At 41.3% G+C, this 20,839-nt stretch overlaps 2 protein-coding genes across 20 annotated transcripts in view; one reads left to right on the plus strand and one right to left on the minus strand.

Annotated features, from left to right (window-relative positions):
• IQCH (IQ motif containing H) overlaps positions 1–6,801 on the minus strand; it is a 213,662-nt gene extending 206,861 nt beyond the window's left edge. For 16 of the 17 annotated variants that reach the window (XM_045060685.1, XM_045060684.1, XM_045060690.1 and 13 more), the window contains exon 1: positions 6,616–6,801. In XM_045060685.1, coding sequence (XP_044916620.1) covers positions 6,616–6,666 — 51 coding nt within the window. In that variant the 5' untranslated portion in view covers positions 6,667–6,801. Of the gene's footprint in view, positions 1–6,368; positions 6,407–6,615 lie in introns of all 17 variants that reach the window. The other variant, XM_045060686.1, reaches the window with a different exon arrangement.
• AAGAB (alpha and gamma adaptin binding protein) overlaps positions 1–20,839 on the plus strand; it is a 64,755-nt gene that overhangs the window by 2,184 nt on the left and 41,732 nt on the right. For 2 of the 3 annotated variants that reach the window (XM_003987012.5, XM_019832189.2), the window contains exon 1: positions 6,853–7,007. The exons of the other annotated variant lie outside the window; for it this stretch is intronic. In XM_003987012.5, coding sequence (XP_003987061.2) covers positions 6,935–7,007 — 73 coding nt within the window. In that variant the 5' untranslated portion in view covers positions 6,853–6,934. Of the gene's footprint in view, positions 1–6,852; positions 7,008–20,839 lie in introns of those variants that run through there. 3 annotated transcript variants of the gene reach the window in all.

The following is a 20,839-nucleotide window of genomic DNA, read 5'->3' on the forward strand; positions in this document are numbered from 1 at the left end:
GTTTGGGGACAGAGCTGCTTAATAAGAAGCCCTTGAGAGATGTAACGCAGTGAAGATTCGCTCTAGCATTTAGAAATCTGGCCACACAACTAGATTCCATGTTGTCAAAAGCAGTTCCATAACTGCATTTTATGTATCTCTGCTAAACATAGGGTTTGGCTGAGTCATTCTCATCATGCTTGCCCACTTGTCCCTTCATTTTATGTTGTTTGTTCCTGGCAAACCAGACGGAGGAGGTGATAAGAAAGACAGTGATGATATCAATTAGTTCCAGTATTTCCAAGGTTGGTGTTTTTGTTTGTTTGTTTGTTTGTTTGTTGAAAGAGGGAGCGTGAGCAGGGGAGGGACAGAAGGGAGAGAGAGAAAACCTCAAGCAGGGTCCATGTTCCGCATGGAGTCCAATGTGGGGCTCGATCCCATGACCCTGAGATCATGACTGGAGTCAAAATCAAGAGTCGGATGTTCAGCTGACTGAGCAACCCAGGTGCCCCAAGTCAAGAAAACATTTATAAAGATGTCTTAAAAAGATATCAGATGATCATTAGTAAAGTATAAAAACAAAGCTTGTAAGAGTTATTAATAAAAGAAAGCATGCAGGAGGCCTCCCGGACTCAGCACCCCACTTCTCCAAGACTGTTTCACGAACCTGCCGTAACCTGTTTCAGGATCAACGTGAGTGGGATCTATCCCCTTGGACAAGTTACTTTAGCTCTTCGTACTTTAGTTTCTTCTTCTGTCAACTGGTGCTAAATGTGATACCTGCCTAATAGAGGTGTCACTAGGGCTTGAGATAATCTAAAGTTCTCAGTACAGTGTCAAGCTGTCAGTAAAGTTGGCAACTCTCTTAGTTATAACGATGATGATTATTACTACAGTTACAGCCTCACTGTTCTGATCAGTTGAGGAAAGGTGCAGCTGACACTGTAAAAAGCCTGAATTAGAGACTTAAAAGTGCAAGAAGGAGTTAACAACAGGCTGCCTCGTAGAGCTCTGTGTGGAGATGGTAACCCTATGTCCTGAACCAAAAGTAAGAATGTGGGTTGTGGTTTTGGTACATGATCTGACAACGGGACAGAATATTCACAATCAGAACTGTCCTGAGAAATCCAAACATATAAGGCTTGTGTTTTCATAATAAGTCACACAAAAAGAGCTTATAACTAGAACATTGATTTTGCGTATTTAAAGATTTTTTTCTCAAGTATTTTAGATATTTTATCAAAATATTTTATTATTAATTAGCATCATCTATTGTATTTTCCAGATAATGGTACATGTTAGTCCAGCTCGCTTCATTTTTGAAAAGAACATACATTATTGGAGACTGAATTAATGACTAGATCATTATCCGGTCATCCAGGATCAATGGACCCAATCCTGTGCTGGGTAAAATGGGATATCCCAAAAATCCATCTGTAACAGGGTTACAAGACATAACTTATTTGCCCTATAGCATCACCCATAAAGTTTTAGTTAAGAATGGAGAAGTCCCAGGGGAGCCTGGGTGGCTCAGTCGGTTAAGCATCCAACTTTGGCTCAGGTCAGGATCTTGCAGTTGGTGCATTCGAGCCCCGCATCGGGCTCTGTGCTGAGAGCTCAGAGCCTGGAGCCTGCTTCAGATCCTGTGTCTCCCTCTCTCTCTCTCTCTCAAAAATAAATAAACATTAAAAAAAAAAAGTTTAAGAATGGAGTAGTCCTGGTTAAAAAGACAGGCTGAAATTAATTTTTCCTTTTCTTCCAGTAAAAATCAGGCTAATCTTAAAAAGACACAGAATGAACAGAAAACTAAGTGATATTAAAAAGCAAGAGACCCTATCTAATATAAACCCACATCTATTGAGTGTTATACATTATATGTTATCTTATATTTTAATTCTTACAAGACTCCTAAGACAGAGGGGCGCCTGGGTGGCGCAGTCGGTTAAGCGTCCGACTTCAGCCAGGTCACGATCTCGCGGTCCGTTGAGTTCGAGCCCCGCGTCAGGCTCTGGGCTGATGGCTCAGAGCCTGGAGCCTGTTTCCGATTCTGTGTCTCCCTCTCTCTCTGCCCCTCCCCCGTTCATGCTCTGTCTCTCTCTGTCCCAAAAATAAATAAACGTTGAAAAAAAAAATTAAAAAAAAAAGACTCCTAAGACAGAGTTCATATTATTATCTTCAGTTTCCCTCAAGTATAAAATAAACTGTAAAGTGCTTAAGTAACTTGTGCATGGTAACACAGCTGGTTATTTGATGGAACTACTCAAATCCAGGCAGTGTGAATTCAGAACCTTCATGCCTAACCATTAACCAGTACATGCATTATATCTACAAATATACAAATGTGTATTTATAAATATACAAAGTTAAAGACTGGTGAAAATTCAGGGGAAAAGGCAGGATTTAAGTATCTAGAGGAGTAAAAAGGGGCAAGGGAAGACTTTATTAAAAAAAATTTTTTAATGTTTATTTTTGAGAGAGAGAGAGAGAGAGAGAGAGAGAGTGAGTGAGCATAAGTGGGGGAGAAACAGAGAGAGAGAGGAAGACTCAGAATCCAAAGCTGTGAGCTCTGATCTGTCAGCACAGAGCCTGAAGCGGGGCTCGAACTCACGAACCTCGAGATCATGACCTGAGCCGAAATCAAGAGTTGGACACTTAACCAGCTGAGCCACCCAGTGCCCCGGGAAGACTTTATTTTATACCAGGATTGACAGATTGAAAGGGTTTGAGAAGATTGCTTGCATCTTCTATGTATACGGGTCTACCCACAATACACATCTTTGGTCAGTTTCTTTTCCATAATGTGAAATAATAACAGTCCTTAATGGATAGCTTTGTTTTAAGTCTTAAAGGAGTTAAAACACATATAGCATTTAGAACCATGCACAATACCCGACAAATACTATGTAGCTTTGATTACTGTGATTTTTCTTTGAAATCATATTACAGTTTACATTTTAGAAAACTATCGAAAGTAGAAGTTCTCAGAACTGGAGTGTGCCATAGTTATGTTAATTTTTTTTTTTTTACATTTATTTATTTTTGAAAGGCAGGGGGCGGGGGGAGGGCCAGAGAGAGAAAGAGACAGAGAATCCTAAGCAGGCTCCAGGCTCTGAGCTGTCAGCACAGAGCCCGACGTGGGGCTCAAACCCAGGAACCGTGAGATCATGACCTGAGTTGAAGTCAGACACTTAACCAACTGAACCACCCAGGTGCCCCTAGAGTTATCTGTTATAAAAACAGATCGCTGGGTTGCTCTACGCCCAGAACTCCTGATTTAGTGGGTCTGGAATGGGGACTGAGAATTTGTGTTTCGCCTAAGTTCTCAGCTAGTGCTGAAGATGCTGGTCCTGGGATCGCTCTTCGAGAGTCACTGGCCTAAGGAGTTGCTTAATGTTTCTGATTAAGACACAGACCTGTTTAGGGTGAAGCAAGTGGAGATTTGAAGTACCTCTGCTTTTCTGGCAACTGTGTATGTATATATATCATATGAAGTACCTTAAAATTTATAATATGTTAATATATAGTTATATAATAATTTTTATATAATTATAGAAAGAATTTGAATGCCTAGGCTGATAATAAAGGAAGTCCACTTTATGATTAAAAGAGATTATATAGCTTTTTTTTTTTTTTTTTTTAGAAGTTATGTAGCTTTGGACAAACTGGGTCAGTTTAGAGTCAGAAGTGGATCTTATTCAAGCTATGTCTCCTACAGAAGAGAAAACTGAGGCCCAAAGAGGTGAAATGATTAGCCTAAAGTTACCCACCTGGAAGAATGTCATTGCCAGGGTCAGACCTCAGTGTTCTGACTCCCAACATAGTGCTTTCCACTAGAGGTACTGTTGAATAGCAACCTGTTTAAAGGATGTAAGTCACAGCCCCAGGCAGAAGTGGAATCCACGCTGCGTGTCTGAGAGTAGGGCTGTATGCTCATAAAGACTTCAGACGTGGGGTGCCTGGGTGGCACAGTCGGTTGAGCGTCCGACTTCAGCCAGGTCACGATCTCGCGGTCAGTGAGTTCGAGCCCCGCGTCGGGCTCTGGGCTGATGGCTCAGAGCCTGGAGCCTGTTTCCGATTCTGTGTCTCCCTCTCTCTCTGCCCCTCCCCCGTTCATGCTCTGTCTCTCTCTGTCCCAAAAATAAACATTGAAAAAAAAAATTAAAAAAAAAAAAAAAGACTTCAGACGTGGTGAGAAAGTAGGGGAGGTCTTCCTCATTTCTTTGTTATATACATTTTCTACACATCACCAGGGAGAATTTTATCTGTCTAGAGAGCAGCCTGGATATGACTGTTCTGAGCTCTCCTGCTCCATTTTACAATCCAATGATAAAAGATATCAATATTATGATGTTATAGCCCACGTTGATGAAATAGCTACCTCTGGGTCCCCCTCTGAAGTGAAAAGGCTTCTAGCTTTTCAGGCAATACCCTATTCTACACTGTTCCAAACCACAAGGGGGGGCAGCCCTGGGAAAGAGAATTATCTCAAGGGAAAGTATGAAATTAGGTGTGAGAATTCTCCCCAGATTCTGGTCTCTTTTTTAGAGATGTTCCAGGTCTGGAGAAATACAGAAAACTAAAGAGTAACAGAACTGTCCCTGTAGTCAACATGAAGTATACTGTAGGCGAAACTGGCTGTTGCAGGGTAGGAATCTCCACGAGTGTTCCTGTTGGAGTCTGTAAAACGGGCCCTGGATTTAGAAGGGGTATGTGTAGTAAAGAATCAGCTTTACCCAACAAGAGGTCTGGCCTTTGCCCTTGGATACTGAGAGGTGATCTCTAGGCCCCTGCTTGATAAGTGTCTTTGCTTCGCGTCTTTGGTTACCAGACAGCCTAACAATGTATTTTTGATGGGGGCCTTGGGTCACACAGTATCCGTTCCAAACTGTAGAGGAACCGGAGACTAAAGGCATTAGTGTGACCTCTGGGACGGGCTGAAGATAAAAGGTCAGAACACGGGCAGTGTGTAATTGAGTCCCAGGAAGAACTCTGGACATCAAAGTCCTAGGTGAGCTTCCCTAGTTGTCAGTACTCCCATATACTGTCACACATCACAGCTTGTAGGAGGTAAAGCCGTGCATGACTCCAAGGGGGTAGGATGACTCTGCCCTATGTATGTCTTTCCTTGGCTGACTTTAATTTGTATCCTTTTGGTGTTACAATACTGTAATGGTAAGGATAGCACTTTTCTGAATTCTGTTGCTTTAGCAAATTAGCCAGTATGAACGTGGTCAGGGCCCCCAAATTTGTCGATAGCCGGCCTTATGTGATGTTGATTCTGGGGACTTCTGAACTTAGGCCCATGTAGAAGAGGGAGCAGTTTTGTGGGGACTGGTCCCTCAGACTTTGTAGTTTGGCTAAAGTCATCTAGGATGCTGGTGACAGAGGATGATAAAAGGTGAGGTAAAAAGATTTGGGTATTATTCGTAACGGGTTATCTCTATGAAGTTGGCGAGTTTAGGGGTTTGTGTTTTGGAAAAGGTGAATTTAAAGAACTCTCTCCTAGGTGGGAGGTAAGAGACCAATATCCTGGCAGGAAAATCCATTGCAGATCTGAGTATGAGTCAGAATGGAATGAATTTAGGCAAATTACTTCAAGCCTTAGACAAATGGAGCTAAATATAAGTTAAAAGTGATGATTTATGTAGAGATGTTTTTAAAGCTACCATATGTAAATGTGAAAAAACAAAATGCTTTTACCATTTGGGAAAAATCTGAGTGTAATTGTCACAAACTGAGTTATCCTGGAGAAGTTAAGACTTTCTTGATATTTGCCCCCACTCAGGTTAGAAAAAGTTACTTCCTGGAGTTTTTAAAATTTGTCACATTTCTATTCAAGACTTAAACTTGACGGGCAATCCAAGTTATCTTTACTATATTTTCCTGTGTGTGTTCCCAAGCTTTTATTTAATTCATTTATTTATTTGAGATATAATTGAAATATAACGTTTTATTTCAGGCATACGACATACTGATTCGGTATTTATATTTACTGCAAAATGTCAGAGTAAGTTAACATCCATAACCACACATAGTTACAATTTTTTCTTAGAACTCTTAACATGTATTCTCTTAGCAACTTTCAAATATAACAGTACCGTATTAACTAGAGTCACCATGCTATACATTACATCCCCAGGGCCTAACTTATTTTCAAGATCCTTTTAGATACACAAAATTTAGGTGCGTAAGAAAAGTAGTTAACATATTTCAACTTCTCCCCAAATTTCTTACCATCTCCCCAAAGTGCCTGATTTGTATTCTCCCTCCCCCATATCATGGGTTCAGATTTTTCAGAATATAACATTTTAAAATGGTGCCTCGGTGTGAGATTGACTTTTCGGAAGTAAAGGTTCTGGGGGTGAGGTGTACGGTCTCGAGAGTTTTACCAGAGGCAGAACGGACGGTCGAGCTTCTGAAGTGCAACCTGCAGGGTACGGCACGGGAGGCGTGTTAGGCTCTCTGCAGAGCTCCGGGTTGGCATATTTGGGAGTTCTCTAAGGGGCAGTGCCTCTCGCATGCTGGAGGCAGTCTAGGGGCGGCGCTCCAAAAGACTGGGCGCGAGGGGATCTGCGCTGCTGCGCCTGGCTCGTACGTATCTTAGCTGGGCAGGGTTAGGAAAGTCCCGTTTCCCACCTGGATTAGGATCGATCCGATGGGGTCGTAGTTTTCAGTCTCTTGCGCCATGGCTAGGGCCGGGGAGCGGTACCTCCCGGAGAAGGCGCGGTCTCCAGGCGCCCAAGCCAGGTGCGGCTAGTGCTCGTCCCCATGGCAACCCCAAGCGCAGCCCGGCCTGTTCTACGCCGGGAGCGGAAGAGGGGTGTGGGAGGAGTCAGGGTAGCGGGTTCCTGCCGAGAACGCGCCTTTCCTTGCGTGTCTCCCCCGCGCACCGGTAGCCGTGGTGCAGCCCAAGGCGGAAGCGGCTCCGGGACGGAACTGACTTGCTAGAGCAGCTATGGCTGCGGGTGTCCCCTGTGCGCTTGTCACTAGCTGCTCTTCCACCTTCACCGGAGACCGGCTGGTCCAACGTGAGTAGCGAGGCTCCCGGGCCGACCTTCAAGTTCTCCGAGCCTCGGCGGGCGGCAGCCTCGGAATCGCGGTCTCCCTCTGTGCCTTTGTCGCCGCCGCGGGCCCTGAGCTCTTCCTCCACTCGGCGGTGGCCAGAGGCTCCACGGGTGCAGCTCAGACCCGGTCCGGGTGCCCAGGCCCCGCAGGTGTCTTCCCTTGGCTCTCACACTCATTGCTTTTCTGCCCGCCCGGCGCGCTATTGCATTTCTTCCAGCTTTTTCAGCAAAGTGGGACTCATCCCTGCCCCGCCCAGTCCACGGATCGTTGCGGGAACCTTTGAGATGAACCGCAAGGCGCTCTGGAAATTGTACCCACTCACGCGGGTGTAAGGTGCAGGAATTGGGATGTCTGTTGCTATCCCTGCTCCTGAGGTAGAGAGTAGGTTTCCTTTTGGCTCCTCCTTGTATGTGAGTTCGCCTTGTCTCCTCCACTCTAGTTATTTACTGTAGGTTGTTATCCAACATTGGCTTTGGGGTGTTACTGGCCTAGTTTCTTTGCCTCTGGAGCTTCACAGTGGCTGTCAAACTGAACGACTTAAAAGAAACCTTAGGCGAGACCAGTGTAGTAGAAAGAGCATGGGACTGGGTCATCGGCTCAGCATTTTGAGTAAATGATTCTGTGAAGGTGATTGTAACCAAGACTCCTATTTTAAATGAGTGGATCTCAGCTGTGTGATAGCTTAACCTTAACACTTAACCTTCACCCTTCAGTTTTCGAATCTGTAAAATGGTGATGATTTTCGCAGAATTGTGCTTACCCCAGAGGTTGGCATTTGGTAAACGTTAGATAATGGCAGTCATTATTATCAAAGCACATTATCTTGGGAACCCTCAGTTTCCTGGGCCTACAAATGGTGCATATGAGCCTATCTCACAGGATTATTTGAAGGACGGGTGCCATTTTGAAAGCACTGTGTCAATTGTGAAGCGTCACACAATTGTATATATATTTTTTCTGTACTTGTCAAATGACAGAATTAGGTAGGATGCCCCTCCAACAACAAATATTCTATAACTTAGTTGCCGTTTGTGACCACTTAAAAAGTTCTTTGCCAGGGTAAAAGTTTAATTATAACACTTATTGTTATACTCTATGCCGTTCCCTTACCCCTTAACAGTGCTCCTTCCATTTATTTCCTTTCTTTTCTTTTTTAAAAATTGTTTCATTGTAAAAAAAATAGTGCATACTTCTTTTTCTTTAGTGCATACTCATTAAGTAAGATTTAGCATATGGAGAAAAGAGAATGTCATCCATGGTCTCATCAGCCAGACACAAGTACTGTTAACATTTCTGTGCATTTCCTTCCAGTCTTTTTTCCAATACTTAACGTTTAAAAAGAAAAATGGTGGGGCGCCTGGGTGGCGCAGTCGGTTAAGCGTCCGACTTCGGCCAGGTCACGATCTCGCGGTCCGTGAGTTCGAGCCCCGCGTCGGGCTCTGGGCTGATGGCTCAGAGCCTGGAGCCTGTTTCCGATTCTGTGTCTCCCTCTCTCTCTGCCCCTCCCCCGTTCATGCTCTGTCTCTCTTTGTCCCAAAAATAAATAAACGTTGAAAAAAATAAATAAATAAATAAAAAGAAAAATGGTAATTATATTTCACATATAATTTTATTCTTGATATTTATAATTCCTGGTACAATTCCTGATATTTTATATATAATTTTTGTTTTATACATAATTTACATTTTCATATTTTGTATATAAAAATTTAAATATATGTAAATTAAATGTTAAAAATATTTAGATAAAATTAAATGTATGCACATATAATTAACATATGCAATATATAAAATGTATATAATTTATGTTTATATTTTACATATAATATTTTTAATATAAATTTTATCCTGATATTTTTCTTTTTTAATTTTTAAAAATTTACATCCAAATTAGCATATAGTGCAACAATGATTTCAGGAGTAGATTCCTTAGTGTCCCTTACCCATTTAGCCCATCCCCCCTCCCAACAACCCCTCCAGCAACCCTCAGTTTGTTCTCCATATTTATGAGTCTCTTCTGTTTCTTCCCCCTCCCTGTTTTTATGTTATTTTTGTTTCCCTTCCCTTATTTTCATCTGTTTTGTCTTTTGAAGTCCTCGTATGAGTGAAGTCCTATGATTTTTGTCTTTCTCTAATTTCACTTAGCGTAATACCCTCCAGTTCCATTCACGTAGTTGCAAATGGCAAGATTTCATTCTTTTGGTTGCCGAGTAATACTCCATTGTATATAAATACCACATCTTCTGGATAAAAGAACCTTTATCCATTCATCCATCGATGGACATTTGGGCTCTTTCCATACTTTGGCTATTATTGATAGTGCTGCTAACATGGGGGTGCATGTGTCCCTTTGAAACAGCACACCTGTATCCCATGGATAAATGCCTAGTAGTGCAATTGCTGGGTCTTAGGGTAGTTCTATTTTTAGTTTTTTGAGGAACCTCCATCCTGTCTTCCAGAGTGGCTGCACCAGCTTGCATTCCCACCAACAGTGCAAAAGAGATCCTCTTTCTCCGCATCCTCGCCAACATCTGTTGTTGCCTGAGTTGTTAATGTTAGCCATTCTGACAACTGTGAGGTGGTATCTCATTGTGGTTTTGATTTGTATTTCCCTGATGATGAGTGATGTTGAGCATTTTTTTCATGTGTCGGTTGGTCATCTGGATGTCTTCTTTGGAGAAGTGTCTCTTCATGTCTTTTGCCCATTTCTTCACTGGATTATTTATTTTTTGGGTGTTGAGTTTGATAAGTTCTTTACAGATTTTGGATACTAACCCTTTATCTGGTATGTTGTTTGCAAATATCTTCTCCCATTCCTTTGGCTGCCTTTTAGTTTTGCTGATTGCTTCCTTCGCTGTGCAGAAGCTTTTTATTTTGATGGGGTCCCGGTAGTTCATTTTTGCTTTTGTTTCCCTTGCCTCCGGAGACGTGTTGAGTAAGAAGTTGCTGCGGCCAAGATCAAAGAGGTTTTTGCTTGCTTTCCCCTTGAGGATTTTGATGGCTTCCTGTCTTACATTGAGGTCTTTCATCCATTTTGGGTTTATTTTTGTGTACGGTGTAAGAAAGTGGTCCAGGTTCATTCTTCTGTATGTCACTGTCCAGTTTTCCCAGCACCACTTGCTGAAGAGACTATCTTTATTCCATTGGATATTCTTTCCTGCTTTGTCAAAGATTAGTTGGCCATACGTTTGTGGGTCCATTTCTGGGTTCTCTATTCTGTTCCATTTATCTGAGTGTCTGTTCTTATGCCAGTACCATGCTGTCTTGATGATTACAGCTTTGTAGTATAGCTTGAAGTCTGGGATTGTATATGCACATAAAAATACATTCAATATATAAAATGTATATAATTTATACTTATATTTTACATATAATATTTTAATATAAATGTTATCCTGATATTTTCATTTAACATCACATCATAAATTACTTTCTATCGTATATTGCCTCTAGTGAACATAGAATTTGCTCAAGATTCTTAAAATTCTTGATGTATTTAACTTTACAAAATAATCACATGCGTTTGGATTTCCATTACTGATATATATAAAAGTCATTTCCAAGCCAGTCTCTGAAATATTTGGTGAATATTCTGATGACTGTGGTACTCTGTGTGCTTTAAGGATCAGAATTGGCAGACACAGTCACTTCTTGAAGGAGTTGATTACCTATAATTGGCAAATAGTAACTCTATAGTACTTTAAAGTATGGTAGCATTCTTGGGGGTAAAATGAATTCTGTAAAATAATCCACTTTGTTTCTATATGTAAAATTCCTCTTAGGTAACTCAAAGCCAACTTTTGTGTTGATTAAAATTAGATAGCCTTGGGGCGCCTAGGTGGCTCAGTCGGTTAAGCGTCCGACTTCAGCTCAGGTCACGATCTCGCGATCTGGGAGTTCGAGCCCCGCGTCGGGCTCTGGGCTGATGGCTCAGAGCCTGGAGCCTGCTTACTATTCTGTGTCTCCCTCTCTCTCTGCCCCTCCCCCGTTCATGCTCTGTCTCTCTCTGTCTCAAAAATAAATAAACGTTAAAAAAAAAAATTAGATAGCCTTTGTGATTCCGTTAATATTCTGTAGAGAAAAAAATAAGACTGCCAGTGAAGACATTACTTGTAAGGAAAAGTGAACTATAAAAGGGCTTTATCATTTCTTGTCAGGTTATTGATAGGGAAATGGTGGGTACCACTAGCCTGCAGTATTTGCCGAGCATTCCTTCTGTTTTATTATAAGATTGAATTAAATTAATCATGAATTGAGGCTAATTTTGGTATAAGAGAGACGACCACAATGAATGATGTTTGTCAAGTGTTTCGTGATATTAGGCCATAGAATGATTTTGGATTGAATCTGATCTTTTTGGGGAAGGCTTGGTTTTGTTTCATCCATCAGGAAGAAGAACCTTTAGGGTTTCTCCAGTTTCTCTTTCTTTCAACATCTGATCTCTTTTACTGCTTTTAACCAACAATGGGAAATATTTCATAACCAGATAACCAAGTTTGTTATAAATGCACATGAAATAAAAATCAGTAGGCCTCTGCTATGGATAAAGTGCATGCATGGATTTTGCGGAAAACTTTTTTTCATTTTGCCACTCAAAGGCCTTATTTTCAGTATTCTGGGTGGGTGTCTGATATCAGATAAAAGGGCATTACAGACTTACATTGTAGACTTTAAAAAAAATTCTTTTTTAATGTTTGTTTATTTTTGAGAGAGAGAGAGAGAGAGAGAGAGAAAGAGAGAGAGAGAGACTGAGCACCACCAGGGGAGGAGCGGAGAGGGAGGGAGACACAGAACCCAAAGCAGGCTCCAGGCTCTGAGCTGTCAGCACAGAGCCCCACATGGGGACTCGAACCCCCAAACCCCCAAGCAGCGGGATCATGACCTGAGCTGAGGTTGGACATTCAACCAACTGAGCCACCCCATTCACCCCACATTGTAGACCTTTAAAGGGAAATGAAGTCTCAGGATGCTTGAAGGCAAGGCTGTATGTGCTTTGAGAGCCCGTGTCTGTACTCCAGGGCCAGACCTCTTTCCACCTCATATATATTTATATGAAGATTTTACTTTCATTCTGGAAAAGTATAGCCTGATACGAAGCACAGCTCATTTGTACCAGTTACTGTAGCTAAAATGACAATTAACGTACTATTCCCGCTCTCAAGAGGGATGCAGTGAAAGTGTGTGTTCCACTTGTGGAAATATTAAAATGTAGAGACCGAAGTTTTAACATTTTACTCTACTTTCTTAGAAGGAACTTTAGTTTTTATTTTAACTCTAGGACAGTTAACGTACAGTGTTATATTAGTTCCAGGTGTACAATATAGTGATTCAGCACTTCTGTACGTTACACTGTGCTCATCATGGTAAGTGTGCTCTTAATCCCCTTCACCTGTTTCACCCATTCCCCCCCCCCCCCCCCCCCCCATCTGCCTCCCCTCTGGAAGCATCTGTTCTTGATATAGGAGTCTGTTTTTTGGTTTGCCTTTTGTTTTCTTAGTTCTTGTTTTCTTAAATTCCACCTGTGAGTGAAATCATATGGACTTTCTTTGACTTATGTTACTTAGCATTATACCCTCTAGATTCATCCATATTGTTGCAAATGGCAAGATTTCATTCTTTTTTTTATGCCTGAGTAACATTCCATTGTATATATATTCACACATCTTCTTTACCCATTCATCAGTTGAAGGGCACTTAGGCTGCTTCCGTGGTTTGGCTATTGTTAATGCTACAATAAACATAGGGGTACATATGTCCTTTTGGATTAGTGTTTTTGTTTTCTTTGGGTAAATATCCAGTAGTGGAATTACTGGATTTTATGGTAATTCTATTTTTAATTTTTTGACAAACCTTAATACTTTTTTCCACTCCTAGAAGACGCTTTAGGTAGAAAAGTCTCCGGAGACTTGTTTGATTTTTTTTTTTTTTTTTTTGAAGTGTGTAATGCCAACTCAGCAACTGTAAGCCATTCAGCTTCTACATCTGAACACTCGGAACAGAATTCTTACTTTTAGTGAAATGTGGGAATTTGGAGATCTTACAATCATAATAAGCATTTGAACTCTTCTCTTTAAAAAAAATTTTTTTTTTAATGTTTATTTATTTTTGAAGGAGAGAGAGAGAGACAGAGCATGAGCAGGGGAGGGGCAGAGAGAGAGGGAGACACAAAATCCGAAGCAGGCTCCAGGCTCTGAGCTGCCAGCACAGAGCCTGATGCAGGGCTTGAACTCACGAACTGTGAGATCGTGACCTGAGCCGAAGTCGGACCCCCAACCGACTGAGCCACCCAGGTGCCCCTCAGAACTCTTCTCAAATGTGTTTTCACACCTTTTAATTTGGTTCTTGTATCTGTGAAGTCATGAATTCAGGTTATCCCCATTTTATAAATGCAGAAATTGTGGCTTAGAAAAAATACTAGCTGGCTTGCCCAAAGCGCTCAAGTACTAAGTGTGGGTGCATACGATCACATTCCGGACTTTTATGCATGGAACATGTGAATGAAATGTGTTGGAATTCCTTAGCAATCAGAACTATTTAAGGTGGTGGCATTGGTATAAGAAATGATAGAGAAGATTAACTCCTAAAAGAAAGTTTTAAAATATCTTTGGATTTCCATTTAGGAGGGTTGAAGTCTTAATTCTGAATGAGGAGAAAAATATCTTTGTCTAGAGGACCTATATTTAAAAAGAGCATTATGGGGGCACCAGAGTGGCTCAGTCAGTTGAGTGTCAGGTCATATGAGCCCCCACAAAGGGCTGGTTGCTGTCAGCCTGTCAGGGCAGAGCCCACGTTGGATCCTCTGTCCCCCTCTCTCTACCCCTCCCGCACTTGCACTCTCTCTCAAAAAAATAAAAAACAGAACAAAACAAAAAAACCCAAACATTATGTATGTCCGATAGTTTGAACAGTGTCTGAATTTTTATTTGCTCAGTTGAGTGAACTCAAAATAGAGGCATATTATTTATTAGTCACTCCTATGTAGGATTAACATTAAAAATAGGGAATTGTTTGAGATCATCTCTACCATTTTTCTAGATGTAAAATTCTGTGTTACCATGTTACTTATTTTTATGTTAGATTATACGGTGCTTCTTCTGCATTCTTAATTTGTGTGTGTGCGTGTTTTGGAAAACTGCCCCATGTATTTTGTGCTATAATATCATATTCAGTTTATTGACATTAATACAATCCACCAATCTTAGATTTCCCCAGTTTGACTTTTATGCGTTTGTGCTTGTGTATGTATTCTGTACAACTTTATCACCTGTGGTTTGTGTACCTACTGCAATCAAGATACTGAATAGTTTCAACACCGCAGGGATCCAATGTGTTGCCCTTTTATAACCGCACCCACCTCTCTCCCAGGTTATGCCCCCAGTCTTCATCTCTTACCCCTGAAAACCACTAACCCGTCTTCCATTTCTAAAATGTTGTCATTTCAAAAATACAATTGGAGCTCTATAGATTACTTTTGGAGATTTTTTTTTCTGCTCAACAGAATGCCCTAGAGAGTCATCTAGAGTGTATGTGTCAATAATTCATACCTTTTTATTGCTGAACAGCATTCCATGGTAAGGATGTGCCACAGTTTAACTGTTTAGCTATGGAAGCACATCTGGGCTGGTTCCAGTCTTTGGTCCCTGGACCTGTTTTTGTATAAAGTTTTATTGGCACACAGCCATGACCATTTGTTTACATTTTCTCTATAAATACTTTCCAGAGTTGAACAGTTGCACCACAGACAGTATGGCCCCCAGCCTAAAATATTTACTATCCGGTCCTTTATTGAAAAAGTTTGACAACCTGTATTCTGAGCACTCACCGCGTACTAATCTGCTTAACTATTACAACATTTTTGTGCTATTGTTCCCATCATTATTCTCATTTTGCAAAGAAATTGCAACACGGAGAAATTAAGTAATTTGCTCCAGGCCAAATAGCTGAGCCAGGTTTTGAACAGAGGCAGTCTGGCTCTAGGAGCAGCCTCTTAAGCAGGCCTGCTCGCAATTAACTCAAGATAGGGGAACTCAAAACAGCAAAGGCACCAGAGAGGCAGCAGCTGAGCTGTGGGGGTTCTCTTTGAAAGGCTGAAGGGATAATAGGATTTAGCCCGTGGTCATTTGCTTTTGTAGGAGAACAATGCTTGAAACAGAGCTAAAACTTCTCACTAATTTGAATTTAGCAATTCCACACAGGACCTTTGTACATTCTTCCAGGATTTAACTAAGGCTGGGGCCCCAGGTCCTGGTCACCTGGTTTCCACAGCTCCCCGGGGAAATGGAAAATGAGCACAGCCATTGTTATGTTTCGCTGTCTTCCAGGGATTTGCAGATAAGGAGGGCGCTCCTTCCTAGAGAAACCTCCCAGGGCCAGGGGGAGGTGAAATGGTAGCTTTTAAACAAAATACATTTTTTTCCTCATAGATGGGAAGACTTATGCCCAGCTGAGAAGATTTGGGTCTCCCTTTAGGGCAGTCGGCTATCCTAATTTCCCCAGGATTGAGGTGTTTTTGTTTTTGTTTTTGTTTTTTTTTAACTGAAGTATAGTTGACATGTATTAGTTTCAGGTGTATGACATAGTGATTTGGCAGTTATAAACATTACGAAATTCTCACCACGATAGTGTAGTTACCATCTGTCACCATAAAAAATGATTACCGTATCACTGACTATGTTCCCTCTGCTGTACTTTCTATCCCCGTGATTTACTTTTATAGCCAGAAGTGTGTACTTCTTCATCTCCTTTCCCTATTTCGCCTATGCCCTCAACACCCTCCCCTCTGGCAACCACCAAATTGTTCTCATATATATGAGTTTTTGTTGTCTGTTTTATTTTTTAGATTCCTCGTAGAAGTGAAATCGTAAGGTGTTTGTCTTTCTCGGACTTATTTCTCTTAGCATAATGCCTTCCTTCTAGGTCCATCCATGTTGCATTTTTAAGGTTGCAGTAGACACTCCACTTTGGAACTTTTTGTGTTTGGAATTCAGATTCCAAACTTACCCATGGAAACAATGCTCCAGCCCCAAGTTTCTAAAGGTTTCTAAAGCTGAAGAACCAGTTAGCTCAACTATATGATGGGTAAACTAGGCTTTGGGGAATTACACAGGCAAAGCCAGCCATCATTTATGACATTGCTTCTTTGGGAAACATACATTCTCCTTCAAGACTGGGAGTTTGTGTCTAGGTCTCTTAGACCCCAATAGTTACAAAAGGATCCTAAAGTAGTTTACTAAGGAGACGTTATTTCAAAGGTAGGGGCTTATTATACAGCTTAGCTAATATTGTCCAGCAACAGAAGAGGATAAGAGCTTGGGTCTTTTAATTTGCATTTTTTTTTCTATAGCTGCTTTGTTATTCTGAGTGGAACCTTTTTTTTTTTTTTTCACTCTAGGAATAAATAATAATTTTTGCTTAAGCAATGTCGCTTGTTTTTTTGTGGTAGGACAGCTCTGCCTTTGTGTATTTCCAAGGCTTTATTTTCTTCAAAGGAAGAAAGATTGGACTAACAAGATCTTCCACCAACGGGCTAAGGTTGTCATCAGAGTGATTCAGTAGGTGGGCAGCCTAAGCAGCGATTTCAACTGGTAATGGGGGTAGAGGAGTGTTTTTAGCTATGATTCTTAATATATTTTTAAATTTTCAGTTAACATTAATAGAGGGCTTAGGATTTTTATTGTTGTTAAAAGAGGGATGTTAAGTCATCAACCTAAGGAGGAAGAAAGATTAAATACAAGTTCATATTTTCTCCAGACCCAAAGGAACTTACAAAACATGCCCATGTTATCTTCTAGTATGAGCGCCCGTGTGTGTGTGTGTGTGTGTGTGTGTGTGTGTGTGTGTGTGTGAGAGAGAGAGAGAGAGAGAGAGAGAGAGAGAGAGAGAGAAATGCAAGCTCAAAGAAGTTGTGATCTTCAAAGGTTGTTCAGCCTTGCATGTTGGAGAGCCAAGATTCAGTTCTAATTCTTCTATATACATGAAACATGATGAATTTCTTGGCAGCCAGAACTGTATGTATTCAAGGTGGAGGTAGGGATAGGAAAAATTACAGTGAAAGATTTTTCTACAAAGATGAGAACTTTTATGGTTCAAATTAAGTGTACACTTTTCTTTCGTGGTAGTTTAGAGCGTTAGTAGATGAACTGTGACAGGTTAAGGTTAAATGATTAAATGAAGACATTTTTATTGGTGTTCAGTTTGTTTTCTAGTGGAGTCGGGAATTTGACTTTTTGTGTAAGGTTATTGTTGATGATGAAATGATTGTAAGGTGTTTGCCTTCCCAATAAATGGCATTCCTGGAAAGAGGGGGGAGAGTATGAGGAGAAGCACCAGTGGAAAAATATTGTGCATTAACCCATGTTGCACAGAACCATTTATGACGCAGAGAGCATTGTATCATCCTGGACGATTCTAAGAGTATCTAGACTCAGACCCTTATTTCTGGGCCATCCAACTGCTTGTTTTTGTGCACAAAAGTAAAAACATCTAGAAACTACGTAGTGGTCATTTGGTTTAAGCTTGCCCTGTATAATTCCTCAACAAATAGTGACACTTCATAATAATGAAATCTGATATAGACCCATTTTTCAAAAGGTTAAGGTATGAAAATTGTTTTGAGTGTGTCTGGCGAGAATGATAATCTGGACGTGACATTGTATTTGTTTTGGAGCCAACGCACACAGATACCACAGACACATCTCTAATAATTACTTATCCAAAAAGGAGGATTGACGTAGGTTAAGACAAAGAGGACAGTTGTCAGACTCTTAAAGAGCCTGTGTGATGTTGTAGGTTCAGTAGCAGATACCCTCTTCAGGGTTTCATTTTCCACACTGACCTGAAGGCTGGTTCTACACAGAGATGGGGAAACATGTTACTGTCCTTGGATCAAAATCTGTATGCTCACAGCAGGAACATGTGATCAACCGGTAATAAACCAAGAAAATTACCATTCTGTCTGCATTCTCCTGGGGTCATTCATGGGTTTCGTGGGGGAAAACTTTTTGCGAATTGAGCACTGAGGTCTACCTTTTCCTGGCTGTTTTGACTTGAAGCAAGTTAACTTTCCTCCTGCAAATATTCAGTCTCTCTACCTGTGCCATCGTCGTTCTAAGTCTCTAAAACATCATGTGCCTCAGTCACTTACCTCATCTGTAGAATGAGGACATTATCTTCCAGCTTCCATGATTTTTTTGGTTTTTAGCAGCTTCATTTGGATATAGTTTAAATATAAGATCCATTTACTTTTGGTGGAAAACATTTCTATCCCCTAGAAGGAAAGCTTGTGACTATTTGCAGTCACTCCCCATTCTCGCCCCCAGCTCTAGGCAACCACCAATGTACTTTGTCTTTATAGATTTGCCTTATGCGGACATTTTATTTCAAAGGAATCCTATAGTATATACTCTCTTGTATTGGCCTTCGAGATGCATCTGTACTATAGCATGTACTTCATATTCCATTGTATGGGCATACCACACTTTAACCATTCATCAGTTGATGGACATTTGGGTTGTTTCCACTTTGGGGCTACTATGAGTAATGCACTTATGCACATTCAAAGAAGCTACTGTGCTATTTGAAGAAACTGCCAAACTGTTTTCCAGAGTGATGGCACCGTTTTGTGTTCCCATCAGCAATGTATGCGGATTCCAGTTTCTCCTCTTCGGCAATGCTTGTCATTGCCTGTATTTTCCATTATAGCCATTCTAGTGGGTGTGAGGTGGTATTTCACTGTGGTTTTGATTTGCCTTTCCCTAATGGCTAATGATGCTGAGATTCTTTCCAGGTGCATATAGGCCATTCCTATGTCTTCTTTGGTGAAAGGTCCATTGAGTTCTTCTTCCCATTTTTTTTTCTTTTACATTTATTTATTTTTGAGAGACAGAGCACAAGCAGGGGAAGGGCAGAGAGAGAGGGAGACACAGAATCGGAAGCAGGCTCCAGACTCTGAGCTGTCAGCCCAGAGCCTGATGCGGGGCTCGAAACCACAAACCGTGAGATCATGACCTGAGCCAAAGTTGGACGTTTAACCGACTGAGCCACCCAGGTGCCTCTCTTCTTCTCATTTTTAAGTTGTTTTTTTTTTTTTCATCTTATTGAGTTGTCAGAGTCCTTTAAATATTCTGGAAATGGTCACACATATCATTCACATGTATTTTCTCCTGTTTTGTGGCTTGTCTTTGGGTTTTCTTGATGGTATCTTTTGAAATGCAACAATTTTTAATTTTGATGAAGTCCACAGTGTTATAGTGTTCTTTTTCTGTTGTCCTTTGACCAGGTGTTGTCCAATCATGGTCTTACCCTTCCTGAAGGACCTTTTAAGTGCTGGGACATTGGATGTGTTAGCTTTATGATGCTCTCCAATGGACCAACCTTATTTTCATATTTGAATGCAGGGGATACAGAGTAGATGTTCTTCATTAAACTTACTGTGTTTGGGAAAATTCGTCTCAGACATGTTTACCTTCTTTCAGATAAGTCAGCATCTGCTGCAGATACTGTTGTCATCCTGAGCAGACATTGACATCTTTTTGTGACATTGACTTGATGCTAATTTGTTAATGAAAAATTACTTGAATGTGACAAGTACTCTCCTAATTGGCCTGTGTAGGCTTATGTCTTCTTTTTTTTCCCAGAAAACCACCATTCATAAATAATTTTCAAAACATCTAAGGTTAATGACCAAAAAATTCTTATGGTTGAAATAACTAAGATGTTTGAGATCGATTTTATCAGAGATAGATTTCATGTGATGCCTGGCTGTAATGGCGAGTTTCCGTTCTGGGAGAAAGAATAAAACCAACTTTGCATTCCAGAACTTGCATTTTGTTTCATAAACACAGCCAGGTCCATTCCACAAGTTCCTTTTAGATCAGGGTTTCCGAGCCTTCACACTGCTGACATTTTCAGCCGGGTAATCCTTTGTTGTACACGTGCTCTCGTATGCACTGTAGGATGTTTCACAATATTCCTGGCCAATGCCCACTAGATGCCAGTAGCAGCTCCCAACCTGGTACAACCAAAAATGTCTCCAGATGTTGGCGTGTCCCCAGGAGGGCCAAAATCACCTCCCTGTAGAGAACCCTGGCTTAAATGTAGATCTAGAACTGTGGTTTTGAATAAATAAGTAATAGTAATGGAATTCAAAGAAGTCCCTCTCCCCCCATATGGGTGGGAATGGTTCATGGGCTGTGCCGCTGGGATTGATAAAGTGGTCTTTGCGTTCAGCCCGTAGAACATACAAGCTGGGGGTTCCTCCTTGGCCTTCATAAAACACTTTTCCATGTTCTCTCTCCCCTTGCTGCCAGCTTCTTCCTGTTCTTTTGTGCAGATGTGTCTTACTGCATCATGAGGTCTTCTGGGGGCAGGCACAGACCATGTTTTCTCCCTGCACATCCCCCCCCCCCCCCCCCCCCCAGTTATTTTAAGAGGAAGCTGTGGTGACCAATTCCAGATGGCTACTGGGAGAAAGTAAACTAGGGGAGGAGGACGAGGACGAGGACGAGGAGGACGAGGACGACGACGACGACTGAGTTGGATTTCCTCTGCTTCAGCTTTCAAACTTTTCCACGGTGATCTAAAAAGTCGCCCCAGAGCATGTGGAAATGTGAATTTCGAGGGTGACCAGAGAGGAGTGTGTGAGGAAAAGGTAATGAAGTGTTGTAAGCAAACCAGAATTGCTGTCCTCTTGTTCAAGCAGCGGTACGTTGCCCTAACCCAGTTATTCTTCCCTCGGCAACCTAGTACTGCCCCAACCGGCCATCTGTCCTTTAGACTGAACCAAGCACTGCCTGCG

The sequence above is a fragment of the Felis catus genome, chromosome B3 (assembly GCF_018350175.1).
Source record: "Felis catus isolate Fca126 chromosome B3, F.catus_Fca126_mat1.0, whole genome shotgun sequence".
Classification (NCBI taxonomy): Eukaryota; Metazoa; Chordata; class Mammalia; order Carnivora; family Felidae; genus Felis; species Felis catus.